This window comes from Bos javanicus, chromosome 6 (assembly GCF_032452875.1).
Source record: "Bos javanicus breed banteng chromosome 6, ARS-OSU_banteng_1.0, whole genome shotgun sequence".
In the NCBI taxonomy this organism is placed as follows: Eukaryota; Metazoa; Chordata; class Mammalia; order Artiodactyla; family Bovidae; genus Bos; species Bos javanicus.
This window is the reverse complement of record NC_083873.1, coordinates 87,996,329-88,023,115: the sequence shown is the minus strand read 5'-3', so window position 1 is coordinate 88,023,115 and position 26,787 is coordinate 87,996,329. Positions and strand designations below refer to the sequence as shown.

Here is a 26,787-nt window from a genome sequence, read left to right as displayed (position 1 = left end):
CCTCCCAAATGTTTTGTAGCATTGAATTGACAGTTATTAAAAAAAAAAAAAAGCACAATTCTGAAGTCAACAAATTTGATGGCACTTCAAAATAAGTGTTGGTATAATTAGTAGGAGTCAGTTAACTAAGTTTATTGTACATTTATGGAATGGTCTCCTACATGAAAAGCACTATGCCACATCTCTGATTTTGAATGTCTGTCTCTCCATGAGAATACATCAACTCTATTAAAAAATTTTACATACTCATCTGTTTTATCTCAAATTCTACTATTTTAGAATTCCTTGAGCTACCAAGAGGAAGACTATGGAATCAGTGCAAAGTAATCTGATAATTCTGAAGGCTTCTCTAATAAGAATAGCTATAACTATTAAGTCATGTCATTGCCAAATTGTAATTTATAGGGGAAATGTATATTTGGTCCTCTCACATATATTTGGTTCTCATCCATAGTTCCTGGCTTAAAGCTTTCAAAACCCTTGGGATTTTCTGAGCAAAAGGAGCAATGAAATAATATTTAGTCTCTTGTACTTAGTTCCTCAGAACACTTCTGGAAAGGTGACTTTTTGATCCCGTCCAAAGGTGGGGGTTATTAGAGAGGAACTTTCAGTCTAGCTTGCTCCACCTGTGGGAGTGGGGGAGAAGGCCTGGAGGTTGAATCTATCACCAATGGCCAATGATCAACCATGCCCATGTAATGAAGTTTCTAGGGTTTGGAGAGCTTCTGAGTTGGTAAACATGTGGATAATGGGGAAAGTGGTGGGTCTGAGGAGGGCTTGGAGACTCTGCCCTTTTTCTGTGTTTTCTCCTAGGATCTCTTCATCTGGCTATTGATTCCTGTATTTTAGTATCCTTTTTATAAAAAATTGGTAATCTAGTGAGTCAACAGGTTTTTCTGAGTTCTCTGAGCCATTCTAGCAAATTATTCAAACCTGAGAAGTGATGGGAACCTCTTGATTTATAGCAAGTCAGTCAGAGGTACATATAATAAATAACCTGCATTTGGGACTGGCATACTGAGTTGGAGGGGGTCATAGTTACCTCCAGGAGAAGGAGATGGCACCCCACTCCAGTACTCTTGCCTGGAAAATCCCATGGACGGAGGAGCCTGGTGGGCTGCAGTCCATGGGGTCGCTAAGAGTCAGACACTACTGAGCGACTTCACTTTCACTTTTCACTTTCATGCATTGGAGAAGGAAATGGCAACCCACTCCAGTGTTCTTGCCTGGAGAATCCCAGGGATGGGGGAGCCTGGTGGGCTGCCATCTATAGGGTCGCACAGAGTCGGACACGACTGAAGCGACTTAGCAGCAGCATAGTTACCTCCAGTTTTAGCCCATCAGTTAGAAGCACAGGTAACAATCTGAGCTTCCCTTTGGTGTCTGAAGTGGAGAAGAGTACAGTAAGACTGAGCTCTTTACCTGAGGAATCTGATGCAACCTTGAGATGTATAGCGTCAGAATCGAACTGAATTCTTGGACAGCCTGCTGGTGCCCTGGAATTGCTTGTTGATGTGGGGAGGCCTCCAAACACATGCAAGTTGGAATTGGGTCCAGGAACCCTTTTGGAATCATATCAAGGAACATTTGGAAGAATTTTAAATTTTAATTTCTCCCTTACTTCTGTTTAAACCCCATTTTCTATTATCATTCAGAATTTCCAAGCACAAATATTCCACAGACTTGAGGAAAAAGAGGAAAATTATAAAAACAATGGAGGGTAGACAAAGTTATCTGTTTATATTAGTTGAGTATAAACAGTTAAACATGTTAATTGATAAGCCAAACTTTAACAAGGAAAGAGGCTAATTATGGTGACAAAGATAAGGATGAAATGAATATTTTTAAATCAAGAAAAAAAAGGAAAACCAAGACAAATGATAAATATTTTTTCTTTACGTTTTGTCCCATAGTGAAATTATTTTTCTAAAAGCAAATGATTGAATAAAAATCCCAAAGTCCCAATTTACCCTTGTAAGATACTGATTTTCCTCTGTAGGAAAAGGCTGTGGGAACAACATTGTCTCAACTGCTAGCCGGAGCACGAACTAGATTACCTAGTAGGGCTTTTCCATTTCTAATTTCTAGACCCTTATATTCATAAATTTTCTTGTTTAATTTTTGTGCTGTCAATGGGAGTCCCAAAACTCTGGTAAAAAAAAAAGTCCAAAATGAAAACTGCTTATTCTCTGATAGTAAGGGGAAAAGAAAACCTATTCATTTCACTCTGTTAAGTTAGTTATTGTTCGTCACTCAGTCACGCCTGACTCTTTGCAACCCCCTGGACTGTAGCTCACCAGGCTCCTCTGACCATGGGATTCTCTAGGCAAGAATACTGGAGTGGGTTGCCATTTCCCTTCTTCAGGGGATCTTTCCCAGGCAGGGATCAAACTCAAGTCTTCTGCATTGTAGGCAGATTCTTTACCATCTGAGCCACCAGAGAAACTCCTGTTAAGTAGATACAGTAAATATTCACTCCCTCATTCATACAACAAATATTTGAGTGTCTGGTGTGTGCCAGGCTCTATTTTATATGTATGAAATGTTAGCATCTTAATTCCTAATCAATCTAATGCCATGATTAAAGAAATAATAATATTAAGAGTAATGTCTAAAGCTCAACATTCAGAAAACTAAGATCATGGCATCTGGTCCCATCACTTCATGGGAAATAGATGGGGAAACAGTGGAAACAGTGTCAGACTTTATTTTGGGGAGCTCCAAAATCACTGCAGATGGTGACTGCAGCCATGAAATTAGAAGACGCTTACTCCTTGGAAGGAAAGTTATGACCAACCTAGACAGCATATTAAAAAGCAGAGACATTACTTTGCCCACAAAGGTCTGTCTAGTCAAGGCTATGGTTTTTCCAGTGGTCGTGTATGGATGTGAAAGTTGGACTGTGAAGAAAGCTGAGCGCCGAAGAATTGATGCTTTTGAACTGTGGTGTTGGAAAAGACTCTTGAGAGTCCCTTGGACTGCAAAGAGATCCAACCAATCCATCCTAAAGGAGATCAGTCCTGGGTGTTCTTTGGAAGGACTGATGCTGAGGCTGAAACTCCAATACTTTGGCCACCTCATGTGAAGAGTTGACTCATTGGAAAAGACTCTGATGCTGGGAGGGATTGGGGTCAGGAGGAGAAGGAGATGACAGAGGATGAGATGGCTGGATGGCATCACCGACTGGATGGACAGGAGTTTGGGTGAACTCCAGAAGTTGGTGATGGACAGAGAGGCCTGGCGTGCTGCAATTCATGGGGTCTCAAAGAGTCAGACATACTGAGTGACTGAACTGAACTGAACTGATACATAGTGTGCTTCACAAATGAAAAGTCCATATTAGTTACATAAAACCGGAAAGGAGTCTATATAAGAAAAATATTCTTGTCCTCAATTATCAAAAAAGTCATTCTATATGTGCTGCTACCCATCCCATTTCCTCATTTTGCAAGTCTTGTAGCTGTGCTCTTTGAGACTATAGAGGGCGGAGTGTTGGAGAAGATGGTCTAGTTTTCATGGTCAGTCCCCTGTATCTGCTTTAATATTTCCCTGTGTTAGGTCTAGGTAACACGATCCCTAGGACCCGGGATACAACTTAACACTTAGTTCAGTCGCTCAGTCCTGTCCAACTCTTTGCAACCCCAGGGACTGTAGCACGTCAGGCCTCCCTGTCCATCACCAACTCCTGGAGTTTACTCAAATGCATGTCCATTGAGTTGGTGATGCCATCCAACCATCTCATCCTCTGTTGTTTCCTTTTCCTCCTGTCTTCAATCTTTCCCAGCATCAGGGTCTTTTCAAATGAGTTGGTTCTTCGCATCAGGTAGCCAAAGTATTGGAGTTTCAGCTTCAGCATCAGTTCTTCCAGTGAATATTCAGGACTGATTTCTTTTAGGATGGACTGGTTGGATCTCCTTGCAGTCCAAGGGACTCTCAAGAGTTTTCTCCAACTTAACACTAGATTGGGAAAAAAGGCATGATTTTCCCCAGACTTGCTTGGGATATAGTAGTTAAAGCACTCTGCAAATTCTGTGGGATGGAAATCTGCCAGAAACTTATAACTGAGAGTGAATAAAGCAGAGGTCAATGCCCTCAAGGATCTTGCAGTTTAGAGAGGGAGGTGAATATAAATCTAGTCAATTATGACGTAGTAAAGTTATGTACTTACACTTGGAACAAAGTTAAGTAGTGAGTTTCTCATATTTATTTGACTATATGAAAAAATTTTTAAAAATATATAATCTATTTAATCAATATAGCCAGAAGGTTATTAAATATATTAAAAGTGTGGGAAAGTATACTTCATTAAAATTAAAAACTTCTGCTCTGTGAAAGTCAAGGTCAAAAGGATGACAAGACAAGCCACAGACTTAGAGGAAATATTTACAAAAGTCTTTTTTTGTGCAAAAATAAAGATAAAGGACTGCTATCTAAAATATACAAAGAACTTTTAAAAAATGCAACAAGAAAAAAAAAAAGAACTCTATGTAAAAATGGCCCAAAATCTTTTAACAGACATCTCACCAAAGAAAATATACAGATGGCAAATAAGCATGTGAAAAGATGTTCTTTTTCATATGTCATCAGGGAAATACACATTAACACAACAAGATACCACTACACACCAATTACAATGGCCAAAATATGGAACAGAGAAGCACCAAATGCTGGTGAGATGCAGTACGAATAGGGAGTCTCATTTATTGCTGGTGAGAGTGCAAAATGGCATTGCCACTCTGGAAGACAGTTGGGCAGTACCTTACAAAACTAATAAAAATACTCAGCATATTCACATAATCACATGCTGTGATCATGCTCCTTGGTATAGATCCAAAGGAGTAGAAAATTTATGTCCACATGAAAACCAGTACATGGATGTTTATAGCAGTTTTATTAATAACTGACAAGACTTAGAAGCAACCAAGATGTCCTTCAGTAGTTGAATAGATAAATTATGGCAGTACATTCAGACAACGGAATATTATTCAGTGCTAAAAAGAAATGAGCTATCAAGTCATGAAAAGACATGGAGGAAAATTAAATATATATTGCTAAGTGGAAGAAACCAATCTGAAAAAGCTCCACACTGTATGATCTCATCTATATGACGTTCTGGAAAAGGCAAAACTATGGAGACTGTAAAAGAGATCAGTGGTTGCCAGGGGTAAGAGGGACGAATAGGTGGAGGATACAAGATCTTTAGGGCAGCTGAAAATACTCTGTATAATATTATAATGATAGATACGTGTCATTATATATTTGTCCAGATACATACAGTGTACAAAGATAAAGTATGTATCAGATCAGATCAGATCAGATCAGTCGCTCAGTCGTGTTTGACTCTTTGCGACCCCATGAATCGCAGCACGCCAGGCCTCCCTGTCCATCACCAACTCCCAGAGTTTACTCAGACTCACGTCCATCGAGTCAGTGATGCCATCCAGCCATCTCATCTTCTGTCATCCCCTTTTCCTCCTGCCCCCAATCCCCCCAGCATCAGAGTCTTTTCCAATGAGTCAACTCTTCGCATGAGGTGGCCAAAGTACTGGAGTTTCAGCCTTAGAATCATTCCTTCCAAAGAAATCCCAGGGCTGATCTCCTTCAGAATGGACTGGTTGGATCTCCTTGCAGTCCAAGGGACTCTCAAGAGTCTTCTCCAACACCACAGTTCAAAAGCATCAATTCTTCGGTGCTCAGCCTTCTTCACAGTCCAACTCTCACATCCATACATGACCACAGGAAAAATCATAGCCTTGACTAGACGAACCTTCATTGGCAAAGTAATGTCTCTGCTTTTGAATATGCTATCTAGGTTGGTCATAACTTTTCTTCCAAGGAGTAAGTGTCTTTTAATTTCATGGCTGTAGTCACCATCTGTAGTGATTTTGGAGCCCAGAAAAATAAAGTCTGACACTGTTTCCACTGTTTCCCCATCTATTTCCCATGAAGTGGTGGGACTGGATGCCATGATCTTAGTTTTCTGAATGTTGAGCTTTAAGCCAACTTCTGAGGCCAGAGGTGGCAGCCGGGAGGAGATACCCCATGCCCCAAGCCCGAAGCCAAGGGCGGCGGCGGGGAGGACCAACCCCACGTCCAAGGAGCCGTGGCTTCGCGGGCGCAGGAGGGCCTAGAGGGGCTATCCCACGTTGAAGGTCAGGAAGGGCAGCGGTGAGGAGATACCCCTCATCCAAGATAAGGAGCAATGTCTGCACTTTGCTGGAGCAGCCATGAAGAGATACCCCACGCCCAAGGTAAGAGAAACCCAAGTAAGACCGCAGGTGTTGCAAGAGGGCATCAGAGGGCAAACACACTGAAACCATACTCACAGAAAACTAGTCAATCTAATCACACTAAGACCACAGCCTTGTCTAACTCAATGAAACTAAGCCATGCCCGTGGGGCAACCCAAGACGGGCAGGTCATGGTAGAGAGATTTGACAGAATGTGGTCCACTGGAGAAGGGAATGGCAAACCACTTCAGTATTCTTGCCTTGAGAACCCCATGAACAGTATGAAAAGGCAAAATGATAGGATACTGAAAGAGAAACTCCCCAGGTCAATAGGTGCCCAATATGCTACTGGAGATCCGTGGAGAAATAACTCCAGAAAGCATGAAGGGATGGAGCCAAAGCAAAAACAATACCCAGCTGTTGATGTGACTGGTGATAGAAGCAAGGTCCAATGCTATAAAGAGCAATATTGCATAGGAACCTGGAATGTCAGGTCCATGAATCAAGGCAAATTGGAAGTGGTCAAACAAGGGATGGCAAGAGTGAATGTTGACTTTCTAGGAATCAGCAAACTGAAATGGACTGGAATGGGTGAATTTAACTCAGATGACCATTATATCTACTACTGCGGGCAGGAATCCCTCGGAAGAAATGGAGTGGCCATCATGGTCAACAAAGGAGTCCGAAATGCAGTACTTGGATGCAATCTCAAAAATGACAGAATGATCTCTGTTCGTTTCCAAGGCAAACCATTCAATATCACAGTAATCCAAGTCTATGCCCCAACCAGTAACGCTGAAGAAGCTGAAGTTGAGCGGTTCTATGAAGACCTACGAGACCTTTTAGAACTAACACCCAAAAAAGATGTCCTTTTCATTATAGGGGACTGGAATGCAAAAGTAGGAAGTCAAGAAACACCTGGAGTAACAGGCAAATTTGGCCTTGGAATAGGGAATGAAGCAGGGCAAAGACTAATAGAGTTTTGCCAAGAAAATGCACTGGTCATAACAAAAACCCTCTTCCAACAACACAAGAGAAGACTCTATACATGGACATCACCAGATGGTCAACACCGAAATCAGATTGATTATATTCTTTGCAGCCAAAGATGGAGAAGCTCTATACAGTCAGCAAAAACAAGACCAGGAGCTGACTGTGGCTCAGACCATGAACACTTTCTTGCCAAATTCAGACTTAAATTGAAGAAAGTAGGGAAAACCACTAGACCATTCAGGTATGACCTAAATCAAATCCCTTATGATTATACAGTGGAAGAGAGAAATAGATATAAGGGCCTAGATCTGATAGATAGAGTGCCTGATGAACTATGGAATGAGGTTTGTGACATTATTGTACAGGAGACAGGGATCAAGACCATCCCCATGGAAAAGAAATGCAAAAAAGCAAAATGGCTGTCTGGGGAGGCCTTACAAATAGCTGTGAAAAGAAGACAAGCGAAAAGCAAAGGAGAAAAGGAAAGATATAAACATCTGAATGCAGAGTTCCAAAGAATAGCAAGAAGAGATAAGAAAGCCTTCTTTAGCAATCAATGCAAAGAAATAGAGGAAAACAACAGAATGGGAAAGACTAGGGATCTCTTCAAGAAAATCAGAGATACCAAAGGAACATTTCATACAAAGATGAGCTTGATAAAGGACAGAAATGGTATGGACCTAACAGAAGCAGAAGATATTAAGAAGAGATGGGAAGAATACACAGAAGAACTGTACAAAAAAGATCTTCACAACCCAGATAATCACGATGGTGTGATCACTAACCTAGAGCCAGACATCCTGGAATGTGGAGTCAAGTGGGCCTTAGAAAGCATCACTATGAACAAAGCTAGTGGAGGTGATGGAATTTCAGTGGAGCTATTCCAAATCCTGAAAGATGATGCTGTGAAAGTGCTGCACTCAATATGCCAGCAAATTTGGAAAACTCAGCAGTGGCCACAGGACTGGAAAAGGTCAGTTTTCATTCCAATCCCAAAGAAAGGCAATGCCAAAGAATGCTCAAACTACCGCACAATTGCACTCATCTCACACGCTAGTAAAGTAATGCTCAAAATTCTCCAAGCCAGGCTTCAGCAATATGTGAACCGTGAACTTCCTGATGTTCAAGCTGGTTTTAGAAAAGGCAGAGGAACCAGAGATCAAATTGCCAACATCCCCTGGATCATGGAAAAAGCAAGAGAGTTCCAGAAAAACATCTATTTCTGCTTTATTGACTATGCCAGAGCCTTTGACTGTGTGGATCACAATAAACTGTGGAAAATTCTGAAAGAGATGGGAATACCAGACCACTTGATCTGCCTCTTGAGAAATTTGTATGCAGGTCAGGAAGCAACAGTTAGAACTGGACATGGAACAACAGATGGGTTCCAAATAGGGAAAGGAGTTCGTCAAGGCTGTATATTGTCACCCTGTTTATTTAACTTATATGCAGAGTACATCATGAGAAATGCTGGACTGGAAGAAACACAAGCTGGAATCAAGATTGCCGGGAGAAATATCAATAACCTCAGGTATGCAGATGACACCACCCTTATGGCAGAAAGTGAAGAGGAACTCAAAAGCCTCACTGTAATGTATACTTAATGTATACTGTAGAGTTTGGGTGATTATGATGTGTCAATGCAGGTTCATCAGTATTAACAAATGTACTACTCTTTTGTTACATTTTTGGGGATGTTGATAACATGGTAAGCTATGCATGTTTAGAGGCAGGGAGAGTATGGGAATTCTTTGTACTTCCCCCTCAATTCTGCTGTGAACTTTAAACTGCTCTAAAAAACTCTCAGAAACAAAAAAGTGTGGGAAAGATAAACAGCAGAAACAACAAACCTGTAAAAGAATTATTCACTGTAAGAAATAACAAAATTTAAAATTTTATGTTTAATATACAATAAACATTAAGTATTAAAATGTTAAGTTATGAAAAGATAGACAACATTGACTTGTCAGTATCAAACAGAAAATACACACATACACACACAACTCTCTGCTTAGTTATCTGTTGCCAATATAAGAATGAACAGGTTAAAATATCCATATATCAATTGATTTCATGAAACTTAAGTCCTAAAAAAGATGACTTCACAATTAGGGAGACTACATATACACGATTACTTTTTAAATTATTTCTTTACTTAAAACATAGTTTGAGGGTTTCCCTGTTGGCTGAGTGGTAAAGCATCCACATGCCAATGCAGGAGACATGGGTTCGATCCCTGAGCCAGGAAGATGTCACATACTAAGAAGCAACTAAGCCCATTCACCACAGCTATTGAGCCTGCTCTCTAGAACCTAAGAGCCACAACTACTGAGCCCTCGTGTTGCAGTTACTGAAGCCCATGCTCCCTAGAGTCTGTCCTCCGCAACAAGAGAAGCCTCTACAAGAGAAAAGTTTCCTGTGCAGCAATGAAGATCCAGCACAGCCAAAATTAAATAAATAAAATGATTTAAAAAACATATTTTGGAAGAAAACATACTCACAAGTATTGCTTTAGTATTTTATGGAGCACATATTAGCATCTCCTGCCTCACATGCCTTTCTTTGACTTGTGGGCAGGAAGAGGAAGGGTCTTAAAACTGAAAAATCAATATAAGCAAGTGTGTGGACGTGCGATGTGGCACGTGGGGAAAAAGCACTGCTGCTGAGGGCAAAGAAACATGCAAGGAAGGGCAGAGATTTGATGTGAGGCCGGCGGGCAGGGGTCAGTTTGTGACAGGAACTCAATAACTTCTTTGCCTTTTATTCCTAACAATATCTCTGGTAAACTTAAAAGTTCATAATATTTTAGCTGTTTATATTTTTCTACTTTTCTTAGAAGTTGCCATATTCATTATCAGTGAGCTTTTTTAAAATTTTTTAAATTATTATTATTTTTTTTACTTTACAATATTGTATTGAGCTTTCTATATGTAGGCCATACAGATTCACCTAAACAATTCTTCATTTAAGTCCTTACTAATGTTCTAGACCATGTGCTTGATAGCTTACATGCAAAATTATGCTAATTTTCATGCATTTTGCAACAGCAGTATTAGTAAACTGGTTTTAGAGTTGAGAACACTAAAATGGAATCTGTATGTGAATCCTACCTATCTCAAAGTTCACTTTATTCTAGTAATTGGTCTTTGTGATGGTATTTCTGCAAGTAAGTTCCTCGAAGGATAAAGCATGACGAAAAAGCATTCTGTGATTATGTCAGTAAGAGGACCAGAGCACACTCCCTCTCTTAAAGACTCTCCATGCGCTTAGGATATTAAAGTCCCTATGTATTTCTGAAACAAAGAAACCCATTTCATTTTCTTCATATGAGCATTTTACAAACTGTCAGAGAATTCTTTTTTTTTTTTTTTTGGTAAAACATTTAACATTCCAGGACATACTTTGGGAAACTTTGTATACTGGAAGAAACTTATTAATAAGAACTCAACTTATTTAGAATCCAAGAAATATAAACCTTATTATATACTCTCAAATTAATGTTTGTCAGAATGAGGGTCATGAACTCATTGGGTTGTGAAATCAATGAAGTGGATCCTAAGCAGTATGTGGGAAACAAAGTAAAACAAATAGGATAGAAAATATCAGGGTTGCATGCAGTAAGCACTGAATCATGAAAAATTTTACTGGGGCACAGTGTAGAATACATTTCTTTCCATGATCATGGCCAAGAACATCTAAAGCCACTCCTTTTATGAAAGTCGCATGAATTGCTCATTATGCAGGAATTATGATGATAACAAATGCTTGAACTGTATGAAATTAACTGTAATTCCATGGGTAACTAAAAAAACTAGCTATTACTTAAAATTAGGTAATTTTAGAGCTGAATTATCTCGTAGAGGGGAAACCAAAATAGAATTTTAGTGATTTGTCAAGGTCAGACAGCTGTTAGCTTGGCCTAGAACACAGAGTTTCTGATTTGTACACTAATATTCTTTTACTTGTCACGATGTGTGGTGTGTGTGTGTGTGTGTGTGTGTGTGTGTGTGTGTGTATGCCCATGCGCTCATTCGTGTCTAATTCTTTGCAACCCCATGAACTGTAGTCAACCAGGCTCCTCTGTCCACGGGATTTTCCTGGCAAGAATACTGGAGTGGGTTGCCATTTCCTCCTTCAGGGGATGTTCCCAACCCAGGGATCAAACCCATGTCTCCTGGGTCTCTGGCATTGCAGGTGGATCTTTACTGCTAAGCTACTAGGGAAGCCCCAATTGTCAACATAAATCGACATAATTTTTATTTATAGAACATGAGATTATTTCTTTTTAATAAGAAAAATAGGCACAGAATTCAGCAAATCATTCCCAGACAGTAAGTCAATGATAGGTTACAAAAATGCTTAAGGCTTTAATTGAAGGAAAAATGTAATTTAGAGATACTTCAGTGCTGCAGTCTAATTATAATTCAAAGCTAATCACTAACTAATTAACCCATTACTGGTGGGGCCATTCAGTTGTTTGGTTTCTCACTTGAACGTGTGAGTGTTCTGTATCTATGATTCTGAGAAGACTTAGATAACACAGCAGTAAACACAAACCCCTCCATGTGTAAGCTAAAGATGCAAGCTTTAAATAATGAATTTGAAGTATTCCCTCTAAACGCACACCATGTTTTCTGAAAAGAAAAGGAACTATGACTTATCGAAGCATTCCTTAGCAAAACACCCAGTAACTTCTACACTTTATTTTAGACAGGTCTCTGTGAGACTCCTTCCAGTGGAAGTCTTGAAAATTATACCTAAATTTGTGCCTATTCATTCTTCTCTCATGGTCTGAGCTGGGGAGGGAGTGTCACAAATCGGTCAGTAGAAGTTGGAAATATTTCCTTTTCCACCTCTCTTGCTCCCTGGAAAGCGCCCATGAGAGTCTGCCCTAGGATTCCTAGGGCCTGTCCCTGGATTCCAGCAAACCCTTCTCAACTCTCTGGAGCTCAGGTTGGCGCTATCTCCTCCCAGAAAGATCCGGGCCACAAAGGGCAGAAATCATTTGATAACTTAATCTTGGTGAGAGGAAGAGACGCCTAGGCCTGTGTACTCCAGTGATAAACGGAAGCACCCGGGTGACTCAAGGAACAGACATGGCAACGTTTAAAATTAATACAAACTAATAAGGCGTAAACAAGAACTGAACGCGGGTAGGAACCATCCCCACCAAACGTGGTAGGGAGCTGGTGTGCGGAGGGGAGACTTCTGAGTTGTGACAACCTGGAAGTTCTGGCGCGGGGGCGGGGTGGAGGGAGTTCTCCCCGGGAGGCCGGGCTGGGAGAGCAGGCAGGGTAGCAGGAGGTGAATTTCCTAAAGCCCAGGACCGAGCCTGGGACCCTCCCGATTCCTAGAATGAACTCAAAGCCGGTCCCTCTAGGCGGGGCCAGCAGCTCCCCTGGGATCGCCACCTCTCCTCCGCCCCGTTGCGGGGAAGGAGAAGATCCCGGGATGGGGAAGGGTGCGGGCGGTAAACCCCGGCCACTCAAGCGCCCCCCTCCCCCTCGCCCTGCCTCCCTACCCGGCCCCCGTGCGGCTTCAAAGCCCGACCCTGCCTGGGGCCGGCCGCGGGCACCGACCGTCCTCCCCACGCCTCCCCGCGCCTGCAGCGCCCGCCCCGGGCCGTCCCGGCGGGCGCGCGGGGGGCGCGGGCCCGGGCTCGGGCCCCGCGTGACGTGGGCGCCGCGGCGGGAGGGGCCGCCCGGGCGCGGGTCGAGGGGGGGGCTCCGGCCGACTTATTAGCGCCCCGCGGGTCGCCGGCAGCGAGCAGACAACCGCTCAGCGAGCCACGGGAGCCGGCGAGCGGCCCACTCCTCCCACTCCTCCGCCTGCCTCCTCCCCTCCGGCTCCTCCCGCCCCCACCTCGGAGCGAGCCGCGGAGGCGCCCTCTCCCTGCCTCTTTCTCCCGCTCTCGCTCGCTCGTCCGTCTCTCTCGCTAATACTTCCCCCTGCCGTGCTCCCGGGGACCCAAGCATTCTCAGCGCTAACCTTAGGGACCCACGGTGCGCGAAAAGCCTAGAAAAAAGCCGCTGCGGACAGAGATAGTTGGAAGCCCCTGGTCTCTCCCCCCCGCCTCTGCCGGCGCAGCCCGTGCCCGGCTCGCAGCACCTTCTCTCCTGAACACTCTGTTTGGGAGGACGGGGTGAGAAGGTGAAGTGGAAAGAACTGCAGAGCAGAGGGGGCCAGGCTCAGAGCTCAAATTTCATTTTCATTGAAGCCAAGCACGGAAGATCAGTTTTTAGTTTTTTTTTTTTTTTTTAATTCTGCCTTTTTTTTTTCCTTTTTTCCAAGAAACTTACTTTGGGGGGGAAGGTTTTGCTCTGGGCATTTGCTTTGCCCAGCAGTTGAAAAGTGAACTCGACTCGTGATGGTTCTCCTGTCACTTTGGTTGATAGCAGCCGCTCTGGTAGAGGTTAAGACTTCAGCTGATGGACAAGTAAGTGGAAAATAATAACAATAAAAAACTCAAACCCAACCTTTTCCCCGAAACAGTTCCTCCCCCTCTTTCCCCTCCTCTCTCTCCTTCTCCCCCCTCCCACCCTTTCTCTGTTATCTGGTGCCTTCACGGTCGGTGTTTTTCGAGGGCTGGGCGCAGCGTGTGGGGCTTTTGGGGGTGGAGGGGGTTACATCGCATGGGAGCCCAGGCTTGTCACCCCTCGGGCTTCACTTTGCGGCATTCGGAACAATTCCCGGTGACCCGACTGCAGTCAATCCGCATCCTCGCCGGGCCATCTGGGTTTCCCTTTTCCGGAGGGCAGTGTGGGCGCTTGAATGAAGTTCTGGACGCTGGGTCCAGGATCCCAGGGCTCCGACTGCAGCAGCCGGAGTCGAGTTCGCGGGGCTTTCTCTCCTGCTCACTGACTCACAGCTTTTTTCGGGCAGCCGGAGGCGGGGGTTTCAGGAAATCCTTGGGCCGGACAGAGAGCGATCCAGTAGACACGTGTCCTGGGAGTACCGCGGCCGGGCTGGGGTTTGACAGTTGGGGAGGGGGGCCCCCGGGGACGTTTCCTGCCCTGCGTTTTCCTGGGCAGAGAGGCTGGAGGCGCCGGCTGCTCTTCTCCCCTCCCCCTCTGCACAACTCCTCCTCTTTTTAAAGCGAAGTTGAGTGCTGCTCTGTTTCTTTTCGGCCCAGCCCCCACCCTTTGGAGCCTCAAGGTGAAGCCCGATGCTCTCAGAAGAGTCCTTGAGAAGGCTCGGCGGGACGAGCCGAGCCCTGTGTAGTCAGTCACAGCAGCGCAGGGCCGCTGGGGCTCTGGGTACAGAATTTCTCCGTGAGTTTTTGTAGCGTCTCTTGGTCTGCTTGGTCTGACCATAGGGTGAAAAAGTAAGAGACTCGTTCTACTTGCTGCCTGACCTCAAATCTGATCAATCAGGATTTAGACTTCTGTTTTGCACGTATAAATTCGGAGACTTTCTTTTCTACTCCTGACCCAATATATGGAGTTTTCCAAAGAGAATATTGAGTGTCAGGATTTACTTTTGCTGGCTTCGTAAATGTTAAAAGTTAAAACGAGCAAACGACACCCTGTCCCAAATTGCTGTTGCATTGGCTCGTGCTCCCCGTCACAGGAACCTTCTACAAACCGGGGTGCAGCGGTTAGGCACCAATCCCAGTCTCCGGCGTCGCCTGATTAGTCAGCTCCTGAAAAGCATTAATGGTAGAAATAAAACGCATGAGGTGATAAGATGAAACCCAGTAACTGTTTCTTTTTCTTACTTTCCCCCCTCCTTTCCAGGCTGGTAATGAAGAAATGGTGCAAATAGGTAAGCCTTATTCTCAGATGTCACTCTTATCTTGGTAGGGAATGAAGTAAGCTAAAGCAAAATATTGTTTCTGAAATTTCTCCCATTGATGGTTAAAGAAGTAATTGGGGGTCCAGGAACATTTCTATTCTTCTCTTCCTCTTTACAGAGGAGGGAGTCACTTTCCTCAGGCTGAATTGTAGTGATGTAAAAATTGTCCTGCAGTTGGGCTTTTCAGGTGTCAATTTATTATCTGTCTTTGGACAAGCCACTGGTAGGTACTTTAAAGGTGATGGAGGGACTAGAAGAAGATTCAGAGATAAATCAAATGAAATCAACTTCTGTAAGGTTAGGTGGAACACATTTGATTAGAAGAGAAATCAAGTGTAAGAATGCTACAAAGAAGAGAAAAATAAAGTACAGATGATGGAAAGTTTTCTCTTAAATTTTTTTCCAGCTTTGAATAATCCCTCTGATGACTTTTATACCATCTGCTTAAAAATCATTCTACTATTGTGTAATATATGTTAGGCCTTTTGCAGATAACATCTAAAACCTCAGTATTGCCTGATGATAAAGGACTTATTCCCATTTTATGGGTGAGGAGACTGAGGCTCACAGAGTGTGTTGTAAAATGTCCCTTCAAAGTACATGGTCTTTTTTTGAAGCTGTTTATAATAATATATTTGTTCTGAATTCAGAGACTGAAAGTCATCTGTCAAGAAGCTGGGCTTCAGTCTTTTCATACATATTTAACTTGAGTTACTTTAAAAGGTAATTTTCTTTTTGGCACAGTAGTCTGTATATTCTGTGTTTGTCAAGTGATACTGTAAAGTCATCTTTTAGATGAAAAGTTTTTATTACTGCAGACTTAGTTACAAATTGTTGCCTATGTGCTGTGTGCCAGGCACAGTGCTAATTGCTTTATGTGCCTTATGTCATCTATTTGTCACAACTGCACTAGGAGGTAGGGACACATTTGTGCCTATTTTAGATTTGAAGGAAATAAGCTTGAGAGGTTATACAGCAACCTGCTATAGTGCATAGTGGAGAGCTGGGGGACTCCAGAGGTGTAAACTAAATGGAGGGGCCCCAAGATCCAGGCCCAGAGGCATCTGTGTGTAGCCGCCTGTCATCCTGTGTCACAGTGCTCCCTTCCTACTCAGTGCCTGGCATTGTTGGAACTCCTCCCCAAACTTAGACCTTCGCAGGAAGAGGAGAACAGATGGGAGGAGACGGACTGAGAACTGCATTGAAAATACGATGTCTATGAAGAGACATTTGTCATTTGTAGTTGATAGCATTCAGCCATCAACAAGTTATCTTTTTAAAGAAGGATTTTTTCCTTTCTAACCAGTCTTCAAGCAAATAGGGAAAAGAAAGCTGTCTTACTTTTTATGTCTTAAGCATTTGATTACTTAAATGTCCTAACATTTCAATATGTAAATTAAAAAACTATTTTAAGATTACTCATTCTATAAGGAATAAAATATATTGCTTTGATTAAATTTTCAGATAGACTCAGCATGTTCATATGTAAGAGGGCCTGGTTGAGACAGTGGTCCAATCCTTTAGCCAACAGAAACTGCTTTGGTAGCTCTTGTCCTCAGGGAAGAAAGGAGTACAGATCTGCTTTATTTTGATAAGAGGGAGATGAGTAACAGCACAGAAGAGAAGAGGTCAGGGCACTCTTAGGTTGTGTTGCTGGAGATTTATTTTCTCCTCTGCAAGTTTATTTGCTCTCAGCAAGTGCCTCTGCTTTATGAGATTTCTCTCTTTGATTATTATCAGTTTTACTTACCATTTTCAAATTGAGTTGAAGGGAAGACATATAGATGAAAGTAGACTTGACTCATGAATCCTGTGCTAGCAAAAGTGTATCATTTGGCTTTGGGTTATAATCATTTGTGTTTTCTTAAGAGGGATATAAAATTTTATTTGTAAAATATATTTAAAAAATGTGATGTGCAGTAATGAGATTTCATTCTCCTATCCCTGTGCATCAAGGGATTGCTAACCTGGAGGTTTGGTAAAGCATACTTTTCTACATATAATTAAGTAATTTTTTTCCAATAATTGATTGAAAGTAGTTTTGAACAACTTATTAGGAAAGACTAATAAGGTTAGAAAAATTAATGAATTTATATTTATTGATCTACAAATTGGTTAGGTAAAATTCCATGTTTCAGAATAATTTGTGAATGTCTCAGGAAGAGTAAATATAAATTAATAACAGACCACAAATTGTTAGGAAGCTAAATTAAAAAAATACTTACTATACACACACACACACACACACACACAGGTGGTGAATATAAGCGTACACTTTGCTGATTCTTCATGAAGGGGACACTTCTAGGTGACCAGCACCTGGATCAATAAGATCATTACTAGTGATTTGTGTCACTTTCCTAGCAGGATCCCCGTATGAAAGGTGACTTCTAATAGGATAGATTAATTTAGCCAGTTTTTAGATGCTTTTTATAAACAAAAATAATGTACACTTTTTAATATTTGCCTTAGGAAACCAATTTAAAAAATATATATCTGATGTGCTTCAATCCCTTAGACTAGGAAGGCTTTTACTTAGTTGGGGAGAGAGCAGTCTATGATGGGGGCAGGTTGGAGTATATACAGATGTCACCCATGAAGTGTGGAGAAGGGCAGTCTGTGATGGGGGAAAATTGAGTGTATACAGATGTCACCCATGAAATGTGGAGAGGGCAGTCTTTGGTGGGGGCAGGTTGGAGTGTATACAGATGTCATCCATTAAGTGTGGAGTAGGAGATATGGCTTCTTTACTTTTTTTTCCCACGCAATGGAAATGAGGTATGGTATGAGGGAAAGTATGTTTGGCTCTCAGGAAAACAGGCAAATGAGTTTTGATCTGTCTAGTTATCTTCTCTTTCATTCACCAGAGGAGCTGTCTACTTGGTGGTATAGTCACTAAGTCGTGTCCGACTCTGCGACCTCAAGGACTATAGCCCGCCAGGCTGCTCTGTCGATGGGATTTTCCAGGCAAGAATACTAGAGTGGGTTGCTGTGCCTTTCTTCAGAGGATCTTCCTGACCTAGGAACAGAGCCTTCATCTCCTGCATTCTTTACTGCTGAGCCACCAGGGAAGCCTCATCTACCTGTCTACACCCATGCATACATGCATACAGAGTATATGTGTGCTCAGTCACTCAGTCATGTCTGACTTTTTGTGACCCTTTGGGCTGTAGCCCACCAGGCTCTTCTGCCCGTGGAATTTTTCAGGCAAGAATACTGGAGTGGATTGCCATTTCCTCTTCCAGAGGATCTTCCCGACACAGGGATCGAACCCGTGTTCTCCTGCATTGCAGGCAGATTCTTTACCATTGAGCCATCAGGGAAGCCCATACACAGTATATACATACATCCATATATACCCATACATACATACATCCACATATATGCACACATACATACATCCACATACATACACACACATACGTTTGTGCACACACATACATATAGGTGCATATGTAAATGTGTGTGCACTGTGTATACGTGTGTAAATGTGTTTCATGAGATAGGTAGCATGTTCTGTGACATACCAAGGAACTCTCATTTCTGACTCAGACTATGACCTTGGTAGGTTGCCTAGGGTAATTGTGAGTAGCTCGCTGGCTGGCCTGATGGGATAAGGAGGTTTGCTCTGTGACACATGTGGCTTAGGAAATAATCATGCTGCTGCTGCTGCTGCTGCTAAGTCGCTTCAGTCGTGTCTGACTCTGTGCGACCCCATAGACGGCAGCCCACCAGGCTTCCCCGTCCCTGAGATTCTCCAGGCAAGAACACTGGAGTGGGTTGCCATTTCCTTCTCCAATGAAAAGTGAAAAGTGAAAGTGAAGTTGTTCAGTCATATCCCAACTGTATCGACCCCATGGACTGCAGCCTACCAGGCTCCTCCGTCCATGGGATTTTCCAGACAAAAGTACTAGAGTGGGGTGCCATTGCCTTCTCTGAGGAAATAATCATAGTTCTTTATAAATTGGAGAATCTGAAAAAGAATTCTCTGAGTCCTTTTGTTTCATAAACCACAGCTTTGAGATCACTTGAGTATCATCAGAGGGAAAACCACTGTGAGGCTTTGGTGTTCAGCCACCTTCCCTCTCCCCCCATCCCATCCCACCCCGTCCCCTGCTCTTGGAATTGAGACATGTCAATCTTTTTCTGCCCTATTACTGTTTCCAGTTTCAAATTCCATTGCATTTCATTCTTAACTAAATGAAGTTGCTAATCTTATACTCTCAGATATCTGGTTTCCTGAGAAATAATTTTTCATTATTTATAGGTACTCATTTCAAGGTGAAGTATAGAATAAGTGTTTCCACTGATGTAGACCTTGAGAGAGCAAAGACTGTCTTGACGACTGCTGTGTCTTATCTCCTGCCCGTAAACAGGGCTTGGTACCTTGTGACTCTCAAATATCTGTTGTCCAGTGCATAGATCTAGTAACCAGGTTATTAGCACTTTAGGATTTGCCTGTGTTCTGGTTTTCTTAAAATATTCTTGTTCTGTGCTCCTTTCCAGGTTTAATTGATCCCTAGGAAAATGAGAATAGAGACAATGGATGTACAATTAATCATTCTGTGTTATCAAGGCTCCTTGTGACTTCCTTTTTCATTCCACAAAGCCAGGGACTTAGGCTTACTGGTTTTTTATGTTTTTGTGTTTGTGTTCCACAAGTATTTGTCAAATTGAATCAAATTATGTGCAAGTTTGAAATGTCTGCTAATTTTGCCCTGAAATCTATTTGAGATAACTTGCCATGTTTCTGGCATCAGTGGAAATAAGATAAGCAATGATTGTAATCTGTCAATCTGGTTTGCCAGCAGCAACACTCAAAATGTGGTCTAAAGGAAGTTTAAAGGGATCCCTTGTAAAATTTAGAACTTCAGCCACCTAAGCCATTGCTCTTCTCTGTAACTAAAGATCATACACTTGACTTTACTGATTTAGCTCCTGTTCCACCATTGAGCACCATAATGATCTAAGTTAAGTGCTTTAAGTGTCTTATGTAAAGATGTTATTAGATGCAGTATGCTACCTATCACTGGCAACTTACTGCTCTTTAGCTGAACTGTTTCTTCCCCATACGTCACTGTTTTCTTTTGTCGTTGTACCATATAATCATGATATTGCTCAGAAATGTTATGAAATCTCCAGGGTCACCTCTGTTTCCAGAATGATTATCTTTAAGCACTCTTTGCTTATGGGTAGCCAACCCAGATTACCTTGGAAATCCATCAGGGACAGTTCCAAATTGCCTGCTGAAATCATGAGTGGTTGGACTCATGCTTGGGCTGGATCTATTGACAGTGAGGATCTATTGACCGGATCTATTGGACTCATGCTTGGACTGCATCTATTGACTGTTTGGACTGGATCTATTGACAGTGAGGACTTGAATGGAATCCCAGGGCTTCCTCAAAAAGGATTGCTATTATCAGAATTTGGGGAACTCTCATCTTACACTTCCTCTAATAAGAGATCAGCTTTTACTTTTAAGCTGTACTACTTCTATTCTATTCTAAGTTGTTGAATTGTGCTTTGTAATTAATCAGTTATGGTTCTGATTATAAATGCTTTACATGTGCCCCTTGTGGTTATCTTCTTTTTCTGTATTCCCCAGGTTTTAGACAATCATTCCAGATATCAAGCTCTTGTTATAACTTAGAATACTCTTGTTCAGTCTTCTTTTAATGCACAGATTGTGGGATTTTTTTGTATACCTGTTCTTGTTTTCTTTAATATTTTAGTATAATTTTCCATATCATTACAAACCCCTTGTGAGCATCATTCAGTTCAGTTCAGTTCAGTTCAGTTGCTCAGTCATGTCTGACTCTTTGCGACCCTATGAATCACAGCACGCCAGGCCTCCCTGTCCATCACCAGCTCCCAGAGTTCACTCAAACTCATGTCCGTCGAGACGGTGATACCATCCAGCCATCTCATCCTCTGTCATCCCCTTCTCCTCCTGCCCCCAATCCCTCCCAGCATCAGGGTCTTTTCCAATGAGTCAACTCTTCGCATGAGGTGGCCAAAGTATTGGAGTTTCAGCCTCAGCATCAGTCCTTCCAATGAACACCCAGGACTGATCTCCTTTAGGATGGACTGGTTGGATCTCCTTGCAGTCCAAGGGACTCTCAAGAGTCTTCTCCAACACCACAGTTCAAAAGCATCAATTCTTCGGCCCTCAGCTTTCTTCACAGTCCCAATTTTCACATCCATACATGACCACTGGAAAAACCATAGCCTTGACTAGAGGGACCGTTGTTGGCAAAGTAATGTCCCTGCTTTTGAACATGCTATCTAGGTTGGTCATAACTTTCCTTCCAAGGAGTAAGCGTCTTTTAATTTCATGGCTGCAATCACCATCTGCAGTGATTTTGGAGCCCCCAAAAATAAAGTCTGACACTGTTTCCACTGTTTCCCCATCTATTAATTAACCTTAATTTACGTGATCGTTTCCCTAACGGCCTCCACCTTCTTATGATAATGAATGTTGCCGTGCAGTGTTGCATGTAGATTATTGTTCACGTTTCCAATGACTAGTTCTGGAGAGAGTCCTAGAAGCTGATTCCTGAGTAAAACCAAATTAACAGGGTGCATTTTGACAAGTGACTTTTGAAGAAGTTTCTAAGACCCGAATTCTGACTAGCAATATATAGGAAAGTGTTGATTTAAAATATTTTAATTTTAGATTTGGTTCTGCTCTTCTTGATGTTTGAACATAATTTTTAAGTATTTGGTTATTAGTCTCTGAAAGATGCAATGAATTAATCATTTTTTTAATTATCAAGTACATCCAAATGTGAACCATTATGGAGAAGGGAAAGGCTACCCACACCAGTATTCTGGCCTGGAGGATTCCATGAACAGTATAGTCCATGGGGTTGCAAAGAGTTAGACACGACTCAGCGATTTTCACTTTCACTTTCATATTATAAAAAGGTTTTGTAATTTTATCAGTACTGGAGGACGACTTGTCCAACTCCTAGAACAGAATTTGAGAGATGTATGTTCTTTAGAATGCCTAGTAAAGAGTGGGAAGTTTCCTAGCTTAGGAATCTCTGTTCCCACATGTAATTGATCCATCCTAATTTTCTGAATATGTTTACACATTTTGCTGACTCACTGTAAAGCCCTAGGAGAGATTTGTGGTAAAGTGTCAGTATCTTGTGTATAAAAATGAGTGCCACAAATTCAGCATGATGAATCTTTTTGGAATTTAGAACAAATTGTGAGAAGCATGAAATAGTCTTGTTCTCAAAGTGACTGATAAAACAAAAAAAGTATTTAGGAAACTTCTAGAAAGTAAAGGAGGATTAAACATATAGATCTTCAAATATTTGGATGATAAATCACATTGCCGAGAATTTTTTAAATACTTAATACATATATTTTTGTATGTGCTAATGCACACAAATAAAGATAAAAGAATGATTGAAATGATTATTCATGTGAATTTGCATTCTCTTTATTTTACATGTAAAATCCTTTCTTTTTTACAAGTAGAGTCCATTCCTTAATCTAAAATCTAACTAGTGTATGGATTTGTTGGTCAGTCGCTCAGTCGTGTCCAACTTTTTGTGACCCCATGGACTGCAACACGCCAGGCTTCCCTGTCCTTCACCATCTCCCAGAACTTGTTCAAACTCATTTCCATTGATTCAGTGATTCTCAGAGATGATCCAACCATCTCATTCTCTGCCATCCCCTTCTCTTCCTGCCTTCAATCTTTCCCAGTATCAGGGTCTTTTCTAATGAATGGGCTTTTTGTATCAGGTGGCCAAAGTATTGCAGCTTCAGCTTTAGCATCAGTCCTTCTGATGAATATTTAGGATTGATTTCCTTTAGGATTGACTGGTTTCATCTCTTTGCAGTCCAAGGGACTCTCGAGAGTCTTCTTTTAGAGGACCAACTAATATTCATTTCCTTTCCTCTGTCAAATGGTCAGTGGCACAGATGCTTTTCACTTTGTGGTTTAAAATCCTGACTGTACCACTTTCTAGCTGATGACCTTAACCTGAAAAAGTGTCTTTGTCTTGTATGTGACAGAAGTATTCTATTTCATAGAGTTTTAATGGATTCATATAATGCTGCCACATGGTGAGCCAGCTAGAATAATACATATTATTATTACCTATTACCTGTGGGTATGTCTTAGTCTTGTGCTTTTTAAAAAACACTTTTACTCAGGGAGAGCTGCCTCACACTAGTCCCTACATTTCTTTTTTTTTTTTTGTCCCTACATTTCTGATAGGTCTGCCCACCACCATGGCTTTCCAAGTACCTTAATTTAGTGTGTCATGGACTTGTATGCTATCCAGCCACTCAACTTACCATGTGACAGCTCTTTAAGAGTTCTATTTTCATGTATTAGCTTCATGTTGGCATTTCAACATAGTGTTGCTTAACTCATTGGAATATAGTAGTAGAGGGAGGAGTTGGATAAGGAATAGTGCAGAAACAGTTATTCCATGTGGATTCCACACCAAGTATATTTTGTATATACTGGACATAATTCTTTCTTCATTTCACTTTATTTATCGATATCCCTTTTTTCCATTTCACTGAGCAAAAGTTTCTATATTAATCATAACTCCTTGGGATGCAAAAAACAGGAACCCAGTTGATAGTGGTTAAGGAAGACAAAATTGATCAGATATTCAAAGTCAGGTCTCAAATAATGTCAAAAATCAATCTCTCTCTCACCCCATTCCTCCTTTGCCTCTCCTTCTATCCTTCTCCCCGTCCCTTTTCTCCTTTCCTCTCTTCCTTCTCTCTTTCTTTCTCTCTCATTTTTCCTTTGCGTTGGCTTTATTTCTCTAGTAGCATAGGACTGTGACCATCCAAGATCCAAGTTGTGGCAAAGACCATCACCAGCAACTCTGGGCTATCATCCTACGTTTCACCCTACTAGACAAGACACTTCTGTCCTGGCAGCTCCAGTAGTAGTTCCTGGTAGAGCTTTTATTTGCTACTTGGCTTGAGGCATATGTCGTTTTTTTATCATTAGGTGTGGAAAACCGTTCAGTGAATGTGTGTCCACCAGAGCTGCCCCTGTCACGACAGTCCACTCAGTTTCCTGATTTACATCCTAGCTACCTAAGCCTGAGCCCTCTCCTGAACCCCATGCTTGCAGACCCTTCACCACAGTATTACCTATTGACAGTCCTCCTCCTTGGGCATTGGCTCTAACATCCCAGAGAAAAGAAATGGAACAGTCAAAAAGAGTCTAAAATGTTATATCTTGGGATAGAGGGAATTGGGTTGCTGCTAAGACATGGAAAAGTTCCTTTTTTGTTGTCTTTACCAGTATTAATTAGATGTGCATGTGCCAGGCTCTTGCAAAAAAAAATAAAACACAACACCTTATTTTCAAGCCATGCCTAGTGCTCAGTGAGGCAAGTGCTCAGGTTAGCCTGGATTGAGCTGTTTCATTCTTGATGTATAGGGACTGAGAGTGGAGCATGAGACAGTTAACCTGAGGGAAAACTGAGGTTCAATTAAAGATTAAAAGGGGATGGATGCTGGGAGTCACAAATGTCCAATAACACCACAGCTGTGAGGACTTCCAGCACCTTGATGGGAACTGGTGGCCGTGGCCAGCAGAGGAACGGACCCCCAAGATGTCTGTGTCTGAATTCCTGGAAGATGTAAATACATCACATGGCAAAGAGGGATTAAGTCTTCAGATGGAGTTAAGGTTGGTTATTTCATATCAGATGGTTTTTCGTACTTTTTGTCAAACCATGAACCAGACTATTTTAGATTTGGAAAAAATAATTACCACAAGTAACATTTCAGTGAAAACCTTTAAAGCTGCTATCCACATTTCTTATCTGTCATATTTTCCTCAGCCTTTGGCCCTGGGGATAAATGCTACTTTTCCTGGCTTTAAATTCTAGACTCAATATTAGTCTCTAAAAGTATTATCCATCAAAAAATTGTAAGACGTATGAGAAATATTAATTTTTAGAATGTCTGATAGTTCTCTTGTGTCTGTAAAGTTTCCAATGATGATAAACGTAACCAGTAAAAGTGCTTCTTAAAAACTGAGTTTGAAATGTTAAGATTTTGGCATTTGGGCCTCACTTAATAAAGTAAAGGAGCATCCCAGGTGATGCAGTGGTAAAAAATCCACCTGCAATGCAGGAGACACAGGAGATGGGGGTTTGATCCCTGGTTGGGAAGATCTCTTGGAGGAGGACATGGCAACCCGCCCCAGTATTCTTGCCTGAAGAATCCCATGGACAGAGGAGCCTATAGTCCTTGGAATCTCAAAGAGTTGGCCATGACTGAGTGACTGAGCACACGCACAGCACAGCACCAAAAGAAAAAACAAACTCTACTTGTTAGCCTGTTATTGATTATTTGATTATTTGAAGATGTAGCAAACAAAGAAAATAGTTGGATATATTTCTGTAAAATAGTTGTTCTTTTCGTAAAAGATCTCCTCTTACCTGATTTCATGTTCTGGAATGCGAAAGAATGTGCTGTTCTTTCCTAAATGGCTCTCTTGAACATAAACATTGTGCAATTGCAACAAATATTTATGAAAAAGCCAGATTTTTTAAAAAGTGAGAAGAATTTTGAAGTTCACAAGTATTTGTTCTTTCTTAATAATGAGTATTAAAAAAAAGCAACCCCCCCCAAGAGTTGTGAAAATAGGTTTGCAACTACACTAAGACATCAAAGCATTTCTCTGCCTTGTGGCGATCACAGCTTAGAGGAGATGAAGTGAGGAAAAAGGAATTTGGCTGCATTCAGAAGTTCAGCCTGTTATCATGATTACTTTTTAATTGCCTTTGATAGAAGATGTGTCCCCATCTCTGTTGGTGTTTACAGCCTGGGTGAGGCCTCTGGCACGTGATGTCCTCTTAAGGTCCACTCTTCACCCCACTCCCATCTCTCTTGGAACAGCTGGCCCCTGTCATTTCTGATGAAATTCATTCTCTTACCCTTGGCTCAGGATTTGGAAATGTTGTTGTTGGAGCGGCTTCTTGAGCAAATCTTGAAAATGCTTATTTATTTCATTCTTGTGGCCAGATTGTTGCATACTGAGAATTTATACCTGATAAAGGAAATTGCCTGTGTGACTACCTCTATAGTAGGGCAATCAGCCAATTCGTGGGAGAGAATCCCAGTCTCTGACTTGGGTAATGGAGCATGGGTTTGTAGAGCCAGTCTGGACTTCAGGCCATTTGGTGTCATGGCGTTCAAGATCCCTCCTAACCACCAGAAACAATAGCTTGGGTTGGGAATGGAGAGGGGAGAGGCCCGAGGGCAGCTGGGACACAAGTGACTTCCTTCTTGTACAGCTGTAGCTGGATGAGGATAGTACCAGCAGCTAACTTTACATTTACTGGGATGTTCTTAGATGGACCAAGGCCTTTATGTGGTTTTATCTCTTCTTCCTATTTTACAGGTAACCTGTCTGAGCCTTGTATTTTCGTAATTTGTTCGCAGGATGCCAAAGAGCACATCAGCTTGAAACCAGCATTCAAATGAAGTGCTTTTTGACTCCAGACTTTTCATATAGAACCGTCATATCCCACTTCCTTCTTTACTTGGGAACTAAAGCCACGTTGGGCTTCCCAGGTGGCACTAGTGGTAAAGAACCCACCTGAATGCAGGAAACATAAGAAACACGGATTCGATCCCTGAGTTGGGAAGATCCCCAGGAGAAGGACATGGCAGTCCACTCCAGTATTCTTGCCTTGAGAATCCCATGGACGGAGGAGCCTGGGAGGTTGCAGATCATAGGGTTGCAAAGAGTCAGACATGA

The 26,787-nt window shown here is 41.9% G+C and overlaps 1 protein-coding gene across 2 annotated transcripts in view; it reads left to right on the top strand.

Annotated features, from left to right (window-relative positions):
• Positions 1-12,953: 12,953 nt before the first annotated feature.
• Positions 12,954-26,787, top strand: part of ADAMTS3 (ADAM metallopeptidase with thrombospondin type 1 motif 3) — a 277,975-nt gene continuing 264,141 nt past the window's right edge. Inside the window, exons 1-2 of one of the 2 annotated variants that reach the window (XM_061420428.1) lie at positions 12,954-13,659; positions 14,960-14,987. In XM_061420428.1, coding sequence (XP_061276412.1) covers positions 13,591-13,659; positions 14,960-14,987 — 97 coding nt within the window. In that variant the 5' untranslated portion in view covers positions 12,954-13,590. Of the gene's footprint in view, positions 13,660-14,409; positions 14,548-14,959; positions 14,988-26,787 lie in introns of those variants that run through there. The other variant, XM_061420429.1, reaches the window with a different exon arrangement.